Genomic DNA, 13,810 nt, shown 5'->3' with positions numbered 1-13,810 from the left:
GCATTGAAGCCGCGTTAGTCCGGTTGAATCAAATAAACCGAGCGCAAAGTGCCCGCCCTAAAGTTAAAACCAAATAAATAAATAAATAAATAAATAAATAAATAAATAAATAAATTCTCCTCCTCTGATTCCCTCCCGGGGGCCAAGAAGTCCAACATGCTTGATTAGTCTCACCTCTCGGTGAACCTTATCCAAAAGTCTTCTCATAATCGGATTCGGATCCCATTCCAAACCCAAAGCCCGATTAGCTATCGGATCCGGTTCTCAGACCCGACTAACCAAACGATGTTAGCTTGCACCGGAACTAAAGATAGTAATAATCTCTCTCTTGTTATGATCCAGAATAACTACCGGATCTAAATCTAAGATACTCGTTCCAAATTCAAGATCGTGGTAATCGATTCCGGATCTTGGATCCGATAAGCTAATGGATTCCAGATCTTAGATCCTCATCATCCATTTTGCACTCTGGTTGATGTGAAATCACACTATTGATCCGTTGCCAGATTGATGTCAACTTCATTGGGACCTAAATTGGCAAGTCACATTCGTTTTAAGTTCAGAATCCGATTAGATACCGGATCCGAATCCACCAACCCACACCTTAATGATTCTAGTTAGCTACTAACGGTGCTTAAAAACAGCCAATTAATTATACATCCAACGGATTCGGATCTTGGACCCGATAGTTAAGAGTAGCTAAACATCATTACACAAAGGAGTAAAAAAAGCAAGTGTTTCTTTATTTAACTTTCAAAATCCGAACGGATTTCGGATCTTTATAGATCCGATTAATTGATGATGGGTTGTCCGGCCGCGGTAAGCTCACCGCCTGCTTTTTAAATACTAATGAAAGGCTCGGTTGGCGGCAGTGACCGCATGTGAAGCTATCGGTGACTCTCGTTGCCATTCGCCCCCGCGCGCTATCATCCAAAACCCTAGACTCAGATATCCCCGGAACCCTCTCCATCTCTGGATCCGAGCGGCGATGGCTTCCAGGCTGCAGAGATCGAGCATTTCGCCGTTCCGGTCACGGAAAACCTCTGCGCCGGCGCCGTCGAAACCTTCCGGACGGCCGACGACGCCGTCGATGGCCCGTCCGACGACTCCGTCTGTGTCTTCAGCTCGGCCTGGAACCCCGTCCTCATCGTCGTCCTCAGCCTCGGTTCGGCCGGCGCCTGCGGGATTGAAGCTTTCGCCGGTGTCTGCTGTCCCACCATCGAGTCCTCCGTCAGGCCGAGGCCCTGATTTTTTTAAGTCTAAGGAGAATGTGACTGTTACCGTCCGATTCCGACCTCTTAGGTATAGTGCTGTTCGTTTTCCTTCTGGGTTTTGGATGATTAATGCCTTTTTTTTTTGGGATTTGGTCTTATTTGTTGGGTTTTGGTAGTATGCGAGAGATTAACAAAGGAGACGAAGTCGCGTGGTATGCGGATGGGGATTACACTGTTAGGAATGAGTATAATTCGTCTATTGCATATGGTTTTGGTCAGTAATCTACTTGTCTTCTTCTTAGTTTCGATTTTGCTGGCAATTTGACATTTCTGTTCCTGTCTGTGCTCTTGTAGAAAGATGTAAGACTTGTGAATGCATTTGTTTCTTGATTTGTTTCTCCAATGGCCTCTATTGTTTCATATGTTTATGAATAGCATGTTATTGGACTCTATTTGGTAGATGTCATTTGGTCTTCCTGCTACTTTTTTTTAGACAGTGTTGCATTGTCATTGTGGTATTGAAAACAGTATTCTTGGTTTGCAGATAGAGTATTTGGGCCTGCAACAACCACACGCCATGTATATGACATTGCTGCTCAGCATGTTGTAAGTGGTGCCATGCAAGGGATTAATGGTATCCTCTTCTCTTTGAAATGTTTTGTGTATTTTCTTAGTAGACAGGGCGGTACATCACTTGCATGTTAAGTGTTGGAAAAATAATTTTAGATGAGATAAATGTGTAAGTTTTTAACTCCTGGGTACCTTGGAATAGACCTGGAAACGTGGATAAGAGCTTGAAATCTTTTAGTTGCTATGTGCCTAATGCTTATCATTTATAATTTTTTCTACAAATGTTGCTTCTTTTTACTTCAATAATCTTGTGCCCATGCTTTTCCTTCAAGCAAGCTTGGATGATCCTTTTAGCGTGCAGTTGATATGGTAAGGTTATTCTGTTCATACCTGGAAAACCAAAAGCTGCCTCAGCATAACCTTCCTCATATGCAGTTTTGTCACACAATTTTCCAATGCGAATGAACTACTATTGTCGTAATTTATCTTTCTTGATTATGCATCAAACTGTTCCGACCAAGGAGGCCTCTGCTAATAACTCCCCCAACAAAGTTCAGTAGCATTGTTTCAAGTTGCGAAGCATTCATTCAGACCTTTCAATTCATAGATGTGGACCTCGGACCTATGAATGGGGATATCCCTGATACCTGCAAACTGCAAAGAAACACTTGATATTCTTATTATGTGTGCTTGATAAATTTCATTTGTGTACAAGTACTCTCATGGCTTGCGAACCACTAGTATAATATTCATGACAAAAGGCTATACAGTATGAGGTTGTTGTTACATTGTTCCATTCCTAAACTCCCAAATACCACATGTTGGGAGATGCTGTCTTCCCTTATAGCATTTCTATTTCCTTTCCATGTTATGGCACCGAACTTTTATTGCAATTTTGTTTTCCTGAAAGCAAATGCTCTTTGTGGAACTTGTATTAAATGCTTTAGGGTTTATTTATCTAAATGTGATTAGCACTTAGAAATATTTGAATTCCCAATGTCCAACAGGTACAGTTTTTGCTTATGGTGTTACAAGTAGTGGGAAGACTCATACGATGCATGTAAGCCTTCCTGATTCAAGATTTTGTGGAAAAATATGTTGTTGGCACTATTTTCTTTTACAATTTTTGCTTGCATTTAATTCTATTTTAGGGCGAGCAAAAATCTCCTGGAATCATTCCATTGGCAGTGAAGGATGTATTTGGCATTATTCAAGAGGTACTTGACAGTGATCTTTTTGTTTGTTGGAGAATGTGTAAATTGGGATTTAATTCCAGATAAGGATAATCTTCTAATCATTTCAGACACCTGGGCGAGAATTTCTTCTTCGTGTTTCATACCTTGAGATATACAATGAGGTAAGCATAATATAATTTGTTGTTATTGAATTTCTTTATGCTTGCTTTTAGTTGCTTGCGTTGTATTTTTCCCTAAGAAATCTATAAACTTAATGATTTTTCTCTTGCTTGCTTTATCTAGATTATGATATAACTGACTTTATCTACAGCCACTGTGAGCTGGTATATTCTAAAAGTACTGCACCAATTCTTGTTAAGGAAGTTACTCTGTTCTTTGACATAGTAACAAAGGTTGTTCTGTATTCTTCCCCACCTCCTCGTACTGCATTCAGTTTGTTTACTGTATCCTTTAAAGCTAAATTCATGGAATTTCCTTTTGAACTTGCAAGATTGTACCTAAATTTTGTAAAATATATAGTGGGTGTGAGTCGTTATTTTTGCATGGTTTTAGCTATTGCACCGTTTTGCTAATGAATCACTTACCCATAATCTTGATGCCGCGTCATGTTTTGGGCACGTCTTTAGAAGCATGTTTAAATTGTGTGCCACTAGTCACTGCTAAATCAATGTGAAGTATTCGCAAAATAGTCAGTACAAAATGTTACTGTTGTTTTAAGTTATATTTGCTTGAAAACTTTCTGATTTATCTTTAATGTTATTTGTTTAGGTTATCAATGACTTGCTTGATCCAATTGGTCAGAACCTTAGAATCAGAGAAGATTCACAGGTAATTATGTCTGTTTGGTGGTACCCTGATATGCATACTATTAGGGAGCAATTGCTGCTGAATAAATCGTTAGATCATGCCAATTATAGTTTTACTTACCTGTCAGCTTTGTAAGGATTTATAACATTTGAAATGTATCAAATAATAAATTCTAGTTGTGAATTCTCCTGTTTGGTTTCAGACATTAATTAGTATGTCTGTATAGTGTGCAATTTCAGATCTAAATTCAAATTGAAAATTTTCTGGTTTCAAATTTCATACTTGATTACACTTGATTTGTGCAGGGAACATATGTTGAGGGTATTAAAGAAGAGGTTGTGCTGTCTCCAGCTCATGCACTGTCGTTAATAGCTTCTGGGGAAGGTAATTAAGTTTAGGCAGCTTATTTCAATATGCTAATTGGTGGGCATCCTATTTAGAAAGTTACAGAACTGAAGTCTTGAAATGAATTTGATGCATTTGCAGCTTGATTTTGATTGCTGTTATTATAAACCTTATCTGGTTTTAGTCTTTACCTTGGATCAACTTTTGCTGATGTAGTTTCTTCTAAAATTTTGCATGTTTTTTTTTTTGTTTTGTTTTGTTTTGTTTTTTTTTTTGTTGAATTTGATGCATTAACTGAAAGAATAGGTGACTTAGAAACAACTGGTTGGCATTCTAACTTCTAAGTAAGTAGAACCTGGAGGTTTATGGATTCAAATGTCATTATTTATTGATTACACATGCAACCTTTTCAAGGGTGTTTGGGTAAATTATTTTGGGGATTTACATGAGGTTAATGAATGGAAGAGTACAAAGGCAAAGTAGTTCTCAAGATGAGGGCTTGTTACATGCCAAACAAAGTTCATCATGATGTAGTGGCACTCCATTGAAGCACTGTCAAGTTAATTCACTTTTTAAGATAAGTTGGAATTGGGCACTCCGGTTACTAATGCCTCATGTGAATATTCTTGCATGCACAATCTAATTTGCATGAATTCTGAAATATGGCTTCATCTATGTTGTACTGACCCTATGACTTTGTTCTAGAATAGAGGCTATCAAATAAGTACCTCTCTGATAATCAACTGCTATTCACATGGTCTGCTTTATCTATACCATTGTAAAGTGGTTTTGGTTTGATACATGATGTATGTTTAATGGTTTAATTGAGCATTCGTAATGTATCTGATTTAATAATCAGATTAAAGAAGGAGAAGACTAAAGCATAATAGAACAAAAAAATTACTGCTGCCAACTTCTCACCAATGAATCAATCACTTTTCTAACTGTTTGAGCACTTGTAAACTCCTTGAAAACCTAATATGTTCCTTTCTATGGCACGCATTTTTCTTTCCTGGTGGCCTGTTGTCATAAAATTCATTGATCTGAACTTGAGTTTGGTGTTTTCAGAGCACAGGCATGTGGGCTCTAACAATTTTAATCTACTCAGTAGTCGGAGCCACACCATCTTCACGCTGGTAATTACTTCTTTTATCTCCCAGTCTGCATGACTTGCAATTATGTTGCACAGCGTATCCTGAAGTCTTTGTTTAGACTAGATTTTACTTTTCCTTGATTAAGTTCAAGATTGTCATGGACATCATGAAACACTTCTTCACTGTTGAGCATCAAGCATGGCTATCTATCAATAATTGTTGTTTAGTGAAGTGTACTGTATAGTTCTGTCTCTTCTCTTTGCTTGTACACTGATCATTCCTTATCTGTGACATTCTTCAGCAATAACCAACTACTTATTCATCTTTTACAAGTGCTCATAAATCTCTTCATTAAGTAGAGCTGGTTACCCTATTTTGCTTAATATAATTTCTCCTTTTATAAACTAAATTTATCTCATAAATGTAGGATAATCTATAAAATATTTTCCAACTCTAGGGCAAGTTTTAACTACTGATCAAAGAGTCAAGTTGTTTTATTTTAGTTGCATAATTTTCTGCTCTGCTGAATTCTGTATTTTAAGTTTTGTGTTTGGGAAACTGTTTCTTGCATCAACTACATGCGATAATATACATGATATATGTAAAAAGGCTATTATCTAGAAATTAATTTTTTTTGTTCGCAATTGATTTGGGGTGACAGTTTCAGTATCACATTTTTTAGGTTGAACTTTGGAAACATGCATGCAGGACAAATCTTTATATCATGATGTTTCTTGTTAGATGTGTTATATTTCATGAAAGCCTGTATGTCATTTATTGTAATTTGAGGGTGACACATTCATGTTACGTAATGATCCTTAAATTATCGCAAGACTAGATATATGAGACATTTAATGATAGAGATGCATAGCAGCATCCTTTTTTTTTTCTTTTTTTTTTGTAAGGGGCACTTGCACAATTTTCACTTTAGGAGTTAAAACCAACAAATATCTAAGTCCATGTGTCTCCGCAGACGATTGAGAGCAGTCCCTCTGGTGAAAATCATGGGGAGGAAGATGTGACGTTGTCTCAATTGGTAAGTATCTTTCCTACTAGAAATTAATTCTCTCTTTGGTCTTACTATTGCTTTTTCATAAAGGTGTTAAGCTTTTCATTTCTTTTTCTTTACATACGGTTAGGGTTCTTTTATTTGATATTTATACCTCACTCATGGCTTCTTTTTCAGAATTTGATTGATCTTGCAGGATCTGAAAGTTCGAAGACTGAGACCACTGGGCTACGGCGCAAAGAAGGTTCCTACATCAATAAAAGCTTGCTCACTCTTGGAACTGTAAGACATTATTTCCTTTTTAATTTGGAAGCTGCAATTTTCGTTGAACAAAAACCATGCACATGTGCCACATGCTTAATATTAATTATTTTGTTCAATATACTTTGAAGTTCTATAATTCCTCCTGTATATCCTGATGTTTTTCCTCTTAAATAGTTATTCTTTGTCTAATTGTCTTGCTTATGTTTTAAGGCTGTATATTATAAATTACATAATGAACAAACTTTGCTCTAAGTTTATGGTACCTGAAGCATGTTTTAACACTAGTGGTCTGTGTATCTTTGCTGAAAGGTATGTCTTTGGTTTGCTAATAGCAGTTGTTAGATGAACCTCTTTAGTGGAACAAAATTTAACTGTTTGCCATGATTGTAGGTGATCTCTAAATTAACTGATGGTAAGGCTACACACATTCCATACCGAGATTCGAAACTCACTCGCTTACTGCAGTCCTCTCTTAGTGGGCATGGTCGTGTTTCTGTAAGTCTTTTAATGCTTTTTTTTCTTATTTCGTCCTATTTACTTGCCCTTTGTTTGACATTATGCTATTTCATGAAAATTCTCCACTTCGTTCTTGTGTTCTCAGAAATAATGTATTTTTGTCTCTAATTCTATTTTGTAATTTTTTACCCTTTTTTTAGCTTATTTGCACAGTCACACCAGCATCTAGCAATACTGAAGAGACACACAATACATTAAAGTTTGCACACAGAAGCAAGCACGTGGAGATAAAGGCTTCACAAAATAAGGTGACACCTCTCTCTCCCTCCCTCTATGCTTGCATGTGTGTGTGTTTAGAGGTTTTAATTAGAATGGGGATCTTCTGTTGTGTAGATAATGGATGAAAAATCTCTCATAAAGAAGTATCAAAGGGAGATTTCTTGTTTAAAGGAAGAGCTGCAGCAATTGAAGCGTGGAATGATGGAGAAGCCATACATGGCTGCACCGGATCAAGAAGATCTAGTTAATTTGAAGCTTCAGGTATTTATTTGAATTTCTGATGCATACTAAATCAAATATCTCTTTGTGCTGCTTGTTTTTGTTGTTGACTTTTTATGGCAAAAGTTTCTAAAGTTTAACCTCTAAAAACTCATGTTGGTATTGTTGATATATGCATGGTTCTTTTTTCTAAATTGCAACTTGCAAGCACTGTTGTGCCCTGCTTCCTGCTCCCATCATAATTTGCCTAAGCTAATATATCCCTGTGGTTATTAAAGCTGGAAGCTGGGCAAGTCAAGTTGCAGTCAAGATTAGAGGAAGAAGAACAAGCAAAGGCAGCCTTGATGGGCAGGATTCAGCGACTGACCAAACTAATATTGGTATCAACAAAGAATTCAATAACTGCAAATGTTCCAGATAATAAGCTGGAACATAGAAGAAGGCACTCCTTTGGTGAAGATGAGGTAGTTTCTTTGAACAATTTTGTTTTGGTATTTCAGTTTTTGAGTTTTACCTTCAGCTAGCTTCTTAGTCTGGTTGTTTATTTGAATAAATCCTAGTTCAGTTTTTGCCAAGTCATATGGTATCTATAGTCCTGATGTGAATAAACTGGACAAAGCCAGATCTGGTCGGTTAGGTCTAGGTGTATTTCGTTAGAACAGGTTCATTGTGTGCAATATTGGTCATATAACAGTCAAGGGCTCTATATAAATTCAGAATCCTGGAACACCGTAATTGGGCCAAGTTATGTAATTGTCCTTGTTAATCTCTTCAAGACCATAGTTTACTTTATTGAAAATAATCTCTAGTGCTTCTGGTTTTGATATTGATTATTAAATTCCTTTGTGGACTCTAATATTTGCGGCCTTATTGCAGCTGGCGTATTTGCCTGATAGGAAGCGGGAATATGTGATTGAAGATGATGTTGCTAGTCTTGATTCCGAATTTTCAGTTGAAGGAAGAACTGATCTGAGCAGTTTAGATGAATCAATTAAGTTCGATAAAAAAAATCGAATGCGTGGAATGCTGGGCTGGTTCAAGTTGAAGGTCAGTGATTTCATAACACTCTTTTTTCTTGTAAGGCGTAGAAAGTATTTGTTTTTGTCATGTGATATTTTATCCTTGAGTCAAAATAAATTGGAAGAGGGAATTTTGAACTTCCTAGGGATTTATTGTGCAATTTTGAGCTGTGTGATTGTTTAAGACAAAAAGGTCATAAGCCTAGGTCAAATTTAACAGCCCTACTATTAGTTGTCAGTTATTTAGAATTAGATTCTTCCACATGTTGACTATCAAGATGGGACTGGTTGTGTGCTAGAGATATAAGATGCTGTCCATGAACTTTTGGCAGTCATGAATTATTATTTGTTTTGACATGTTTGGTTTCCATTGTCCCTGAAGAACATGGCTTTCAGGAATCATACTGTTAGTTGATCTCAGTTTTATTTTTCTCTTTCTTTTATACACAATTAATTATATATTTTTTAAGAATACCTTTATTGCATGCATGTCTGCAACAGTGAAACATCCAAAGTATTTCTGACTCGTGCTTTGATCCAGAAACCCGAGCATCTTTCCATTCTCTCTGGCAGTGGTGATAGTGAGGGTTCTGCTAGTGGATCTCCTTCCTTTTCACAGTCATCACAACAAAAACTCTTGGCAACTGATGTGAAAGATGGAAGAAGGAAATCTGTTAGTAGAAAAGGGGATGATCCTTCAATTGTTGATTCCTTTCCAGAAAGAACACAAGCTGGTGACCTGTTTTGTTCAGCAACAAGGGGTCGCAGGCCACCACCGGTGAGAGTATTATTTGGTCATCATTATTCACAGTCAAGCAATATAAGTATTCTGCATGCGGTTCAAATCTTGACATAGGGATTTGGCCATTCATAAGGTTTTATCCCTGGGAGTGTTGTAGTTCAATTTTTTGACTGGTTATTATGTTAGCCCTCGATGATGAATGACACACTGGTGTATATCAAGCATTTCATCTCTCATTTTCCTACAGCTAGGGATGTTACTTTTGAGGGTACATGTAAAGGTAGATGCTTTATGTGCCCCAGGGAAGGTGCACACAATCAAGGCATGTAGTGACCGAGTCATTTTGTCATGAAAGATAGATGAATATCATCTATTGTGCTTATGGTTGTGGACTTGAGTTTGCTAATTTTTTTTCAGTTTGGCACTTCATAACTGTGTACTTGGTTTTGGTTAGGATTTAGATTTCAGGTATGAGTTCTTTATGCATCAACTCACAATAACATTTTATATCCATTGTTGACTCTCTTTCAGACTGGGATGACCATTATTGATCAAATGGATCTTCTCCGAGAGCAGGTGAAGATGTTAGCTGGAGAAGTAGCACTATGTACAAGCTCCCTAAAAAGGTTATCAGAGCAAGCAATCAGCAACCCGGAAGATTCAAATATTCAGGCAAGCTAGCTGCTTAAGAACTTGAGCAACACTGGTTATATAGCTTCTACTTTGCAAGTTTGAAAATTTGGACGTGCAACGTACATCGCAACATATTATTGTCTTGTGTAATGTTGATGAAATCAACTTGATCTGAGATTTAATTGGAGTTTTGTTTGTGCAGGAGCAAATGCAAAAGCTGAAGGCTGAAATCCATGAAAAAAGGCTACAAATCCGTCATCTGGAGCAACGAATGGCTGGATCCTCTGAAGTGACTTCAAGTTCATCAAATGGCTTTGAGATGTCTCAGGTAACATTGCAAATTTAGTTGGACAAATATGCCCTCTACTTTGGGTGAATTATGAACCTGGTATTCTAAAATGGAAGTAATAATTTTGAAATTTGAAAGAATGCTATAATGTAGATTTTGTTTTGATTGTTACAATCTCTTGAAAAGTCTGCTTTCTGCCAATATTCTGTGACTGAAGGTTAACCATCTGGATTGATATCTTTACCTCTTTGGTTGCATTAAATTACTGTTGTCAGATAATATTACATGATTTACTGTCTGCCTCATGATGCTTACTGGTTCTTCCACTCCCATGTCTAACTGGAAAGTTGAACCTCTTTTTAGGCCCTATCAAAGCTTACCAGTCAGTTAAATGAAAAGACATTCGAACTTGAGGTAGGTCCATTTCTCTTATTGAGGATAGTTCTTTATGCTTCTTTTGCTAGTTGATTAATAATGGTCTTTATATTGGTCACGCTTTGCAGATTATGTCAGCAGACAATAGGATCCTCCAGGAACAGCTACAGATGAAGGTGAAGTTATGCTATAGTATTAGGTTGTGCTGTTTTAAGCTTAGGGTATGCTATTTGACGGTCTAAATCTAACAGATTGCTGAGAACACGGAAATTCAAGAAACTGTTTCAATGCTAAAGCGGCAAGTGAATGCTTTGTCAGACAAAGAAAACAGAAGTGAGACCAGCATTTCTAGGAATGCTACTTCTGAATTTTCTAAAGGAAATGTTGATGGCAATGGCTTATCAGGCGAAGCAATTTTTGATGAATGTACAGAATCAAGCACCACAGACACTGTACCAACTGAAAATCCTGAGCAATGCACAAGTAACTCATCTTTAAAAGCCCAGGTTCTTATGCTGGTATGTTTGTCCTCATCATTTCCTTTCTGGAATCCTCTTCTAAATTGCTGCTGTGTTTCACTTATGTTACTCTTTCATTTATGTGCAAGTAATCTCCTAAGAATTTAAATATTATTGTTATTATTATCAATTTTGATTTCTATTTTGTTCAACTCACAAGATAACATAGCTACCGTGTTCATGCATGTTGCAAGTTCAGGCTGCTGAGATTGAGAATCTGAAGCAAGAGAAGGTGAGGCTTGCAGAGGAAAAGGATGGGATTGAAATTCACTGTCAAAAATTGTCTGAGGAAGCTTCTTATGCCAAGGAATTGGCTGCAGCTGCAGCAGTTGAACTCAGAAATTTAGCTGAAGAGGTCACTAAAATTTCTTATCAGAATGCAAAGTTAACCGCTGACCTTGCCGCAACAAAAGAGCTGGCCTTTGCTAGAAACAACAATTGTCCACGGTGTATGCAGTCTGTTGGGAAGCAAGGTCAGACCAACAACCGGCGATCGGATGTTTATTTGAATGGAGCTGAAGATGCCATTTCAATTGAGGAGCTTCAGGATGAACTATTTTCAAGACGCCAGAGAGAAACTACTTTGGAGGCTACACTATGTGATAAAGAAAGAAAGGAAGCTGAGCTTCAGAAAAGAATAGCTGAGGGAAAACAACGAGAACAGGATCTAGAAAATGAACTTGCCAACATGTGGGTGCTAGTTGCAAAAATGAAGCGAAGTGGTGGTAGCTTCGACGAAACATCTCCTGACGGGGTGAATGATATTGATTTCTTGTCAAAAAGGAATGGTGTGGTTACGGCTAATGGTAATCATTCTTTGAAGCCCAAGGGTGATAGATTTTCTGGAGTTTCAAACGTAGATGGAAATGGGGCCAATGATGAAGTAAGAGCTGCCTATGAATATGAAAGAAGGCGGTGTAAAGAATTAGAGGGTGTCATATCTAGGTTGAAGGTAATATCATCCTTTTTATCATTTAGGAATGAATCATGTTTCCCAACTTTGACTCATTGTCATCACATCTCTTCAGTTTGGGGGCCATATATGATATTAATGATGAATACTTCAGACCATTATTTTTTTGTTATTGTTATAGTTGAAAAAGACAGTATAATTTATTTGTAAATATATTAACTATTTGCTCCTTTTGAGAAGTTTTACCTGTTAATCTCAGGCATTTTAGTAGTGATGTTAGCTGTTCACTGGCTAAACATTCATCTATGTTACTTTTCAGTGTGAAGATCTCAGTGGAATGGATGTAGCAAGTCTTGAAGAATTGCAAAGTTTTCATGTTGAGGCATTATCAAAGATATGCCAAGAGAAGGTAGCATTCTCAAATGTCTTCTTTCATTTCTCTACGTATACTTATTTTTCTCGGCCATCCATGCCTATCTGTCATTTAACTGCAGTTTAATACATCTGTCTTTACTGATTCTTTTGTTTTTATATGCAGCTCACAAATCGAGTTCTATAGCAAGGGAGTTGTTTTTTGTTTAATTTATTATGGAGAAGTTTCCTTCACCCGAGGTTAGCATAAAAAATTCTTTGCCATTTATTTCCTTTGGGATGAAATGTTTTGGCCCTTGGATATTCTCTACCTGTTGCTTGTCAGTAGTCCATCCGTTTTACCTGAATGCTTTTGCTTCCTTTGCTATATAATTAATTATTTGCATCATGTCCTTAACAGTTTGGTGGAATGTGTTTTAATCTCAACTCGCACAAGAACTTCTGATACACAAGATTCTGACTGCAGTTAGTTTTATCTGATGATATTGACAGCAATACTCTGACATGGCGTGTAATTAAGTTGGTCTTAGCTTTATATAGTCATATTTTGTGTAAGCAGGCTGATATGTTTATTTCACGGAAATAATCATGTCAGAATCCAAGCTTAACCCATCCAAATTAAAATATAATATTTATATTTATTATGTTATAAATATTAAATTTTAAATAAAAATAAATTGAAACCAATAGTTAACATATATATTGTAATCGTTGACTGTAATGTATATTTGTAGTATGTAATGATGGTTTTTTTTTTTTAATATTTGCTTGGAATGTGTTGTGTCAATAAAGGTTAAATAAGAATGGTGTTTCAATCTTGTGTTTCATGTCTGTGTCAAGCACACGCTGTTATCTCTCTCTCTCTCTCTCTATATATATAGAAAATATAATTTTAGGTAAGTCCTAGATTATTGTTTTTTAGTGACATTTAATCACAGCCGTTAGATTATCATGGCACTGTATATTTTTTTTTATTCATAATACTTTATAATACTGTAGAACGCGTTTTGAACCGCTAATATATATATATATAATTGATTATTTGCCTTGTAATATGTTACTCAACAGTTAGAACACGTTCCCATATTTGCCTTGTAACTGTTGAGTAACATATTATAAGGCAAATAATCAATTATATATATATATTAGCGGTTCAAAACGCGTTCTACAGTATTACAAAGTATTATTTGCCTTGTAATATGTTACTCAACAGTATTACACATGATACAATATGGGAACGTGTCTTTTACTCACGGCTGACAAACTCTTGTTTTGTTATGCAGGAGTGACCTCTGTACAGTTAACATGAAGAAATGAAAACCATGTATGTTGTTGGTAGGTCAATTGTTAGAAGCTGTAGTCTTTCGAGGCTTATGTATTTTTAAGGGTGTGTGCTGCCATGATCCGGCACTCTCCCGGAACACAACATTCTGAATAGCAAATGGCATTATTTTGTTCCTGTTTTTTATTTCTGTTTACATCCCATATTTATTTTT

At 36.6% G+C, this 13,810-nt stretch overlaps 1 protein-coding gene across 3 annotated transcripts; it reads left to right on the top strand.

The window, feature by feature from the left end:
* Nucleotides 1-786: 786 nt before the first annotated feature.
* Nucleotides 787-13,782, top strand: LOC120256859 (kinesin-like protein KIN-7E, chloroplastic). 3 transcript variants are annotated; one of them, XM_039264534.1, is made up of 26 exons: nt 787-1,302; nt 1,391-1,488; nt 1,759-1,848; nt 2,792-2,844; nt 2,936-3,001; nt 3,088-3,141; nt 3,749-3,808; nt 4,093-4,171; nt 5,201-5,268; nt 6,200-6,262; nt 6,413-6,517; nt 6,890-6,994; nt 7,156-7,263; nt 7,349-7,495; nt 7,732-7,917; nt 8,330-8,500; nt 9,014-9,250; nt 9,746-9,886; nt 10,050-10,175; nt 10,500-10,550; nt 10,640-10,687; nt 10,763-11,029; nt 11,229-11,981; nt 12,262-12,351; nt 12,481-12,554; nt 13,598-13,782. In XM_039264534.1, exons 1-25 carry the CDS (start codon nt 989-991, stop codon nt 12,499-12,501), a joined length of 3,501 nt encoding a protein of 1,166 aa, XP_039120468.1. In that variant the 5' UTR covers nt 787-988; the 3' UTR covers nt 12,502-12,554; nt 13,598-13,782. The 3 variants fall into 3 exon arrangements, with proteins under 3 accessions (XP_039120468.1, XP_039120469.1, XP_039120471.1); XM_039264535.1 differs by lacking the exon at nt 13,598-13,782 and adding an exon at nt 12,715-13,073; XM_039264537.1 differs by lacking the exons at nt 787-1,302; nt 1,391-1,488 and adding an exon at nt 3,291-3,372 and having other exon boundaries at nt 1,770-1,848.
* The last annotated feature ends 28 nt before the right edge of the window (nt 13,783-13,810 follow it).

The sequence above is a fragment of the Dioscorea cayenensis genome, unplaced genomic scaffold, assembly GCF_009730915.1.
Source record: "Dioscorea cayenensis subsp. rotundata cultivar TDr96_F1 unplaced genomic scaffold, TDr96_F1_v2_PseudoChromosome.rev07_lg8_w22 25.fasta BLBR01001667.1, whole genome shotgun sequence".
Taxonomy (NCBI): Eukaryota; Viridiplantae; Streptophyta; class Magnoliopsida; order Dioscoreales; family Dioscoreaceae; genus Dioscorea; species Dioscorea cayenensis.
Note: the sequence above shows the minus strand (reverse complement) of the source record. Positions and strands in the feature narration are given on the sequence as shown.

Bases quoted from the DNA above. Each gene is read 5' to 3' on its own strand.
- LOC120256859 (XM_039264534.1), top strand. From the start codon at position 989: ATGGCTTCCAGGCTGCAGAGATCGAGCATTTCGCCGTTCCGGTCACGG. The intron at 6,518-6,889 runs GTAAGACATTAT...CCATGATTGTAG, and splicing joins GCTTGCTCACTCTTGGAACT to GTGATCTCTAAATTAACTGA. The intron at 6,995-7,155 runs GTAAGTCTTTTA...CCCTTTTTTTAG, and splicing joins GTGGGCATGGTCGTGTTTCT to CTTATTTGCACAGTCACACC.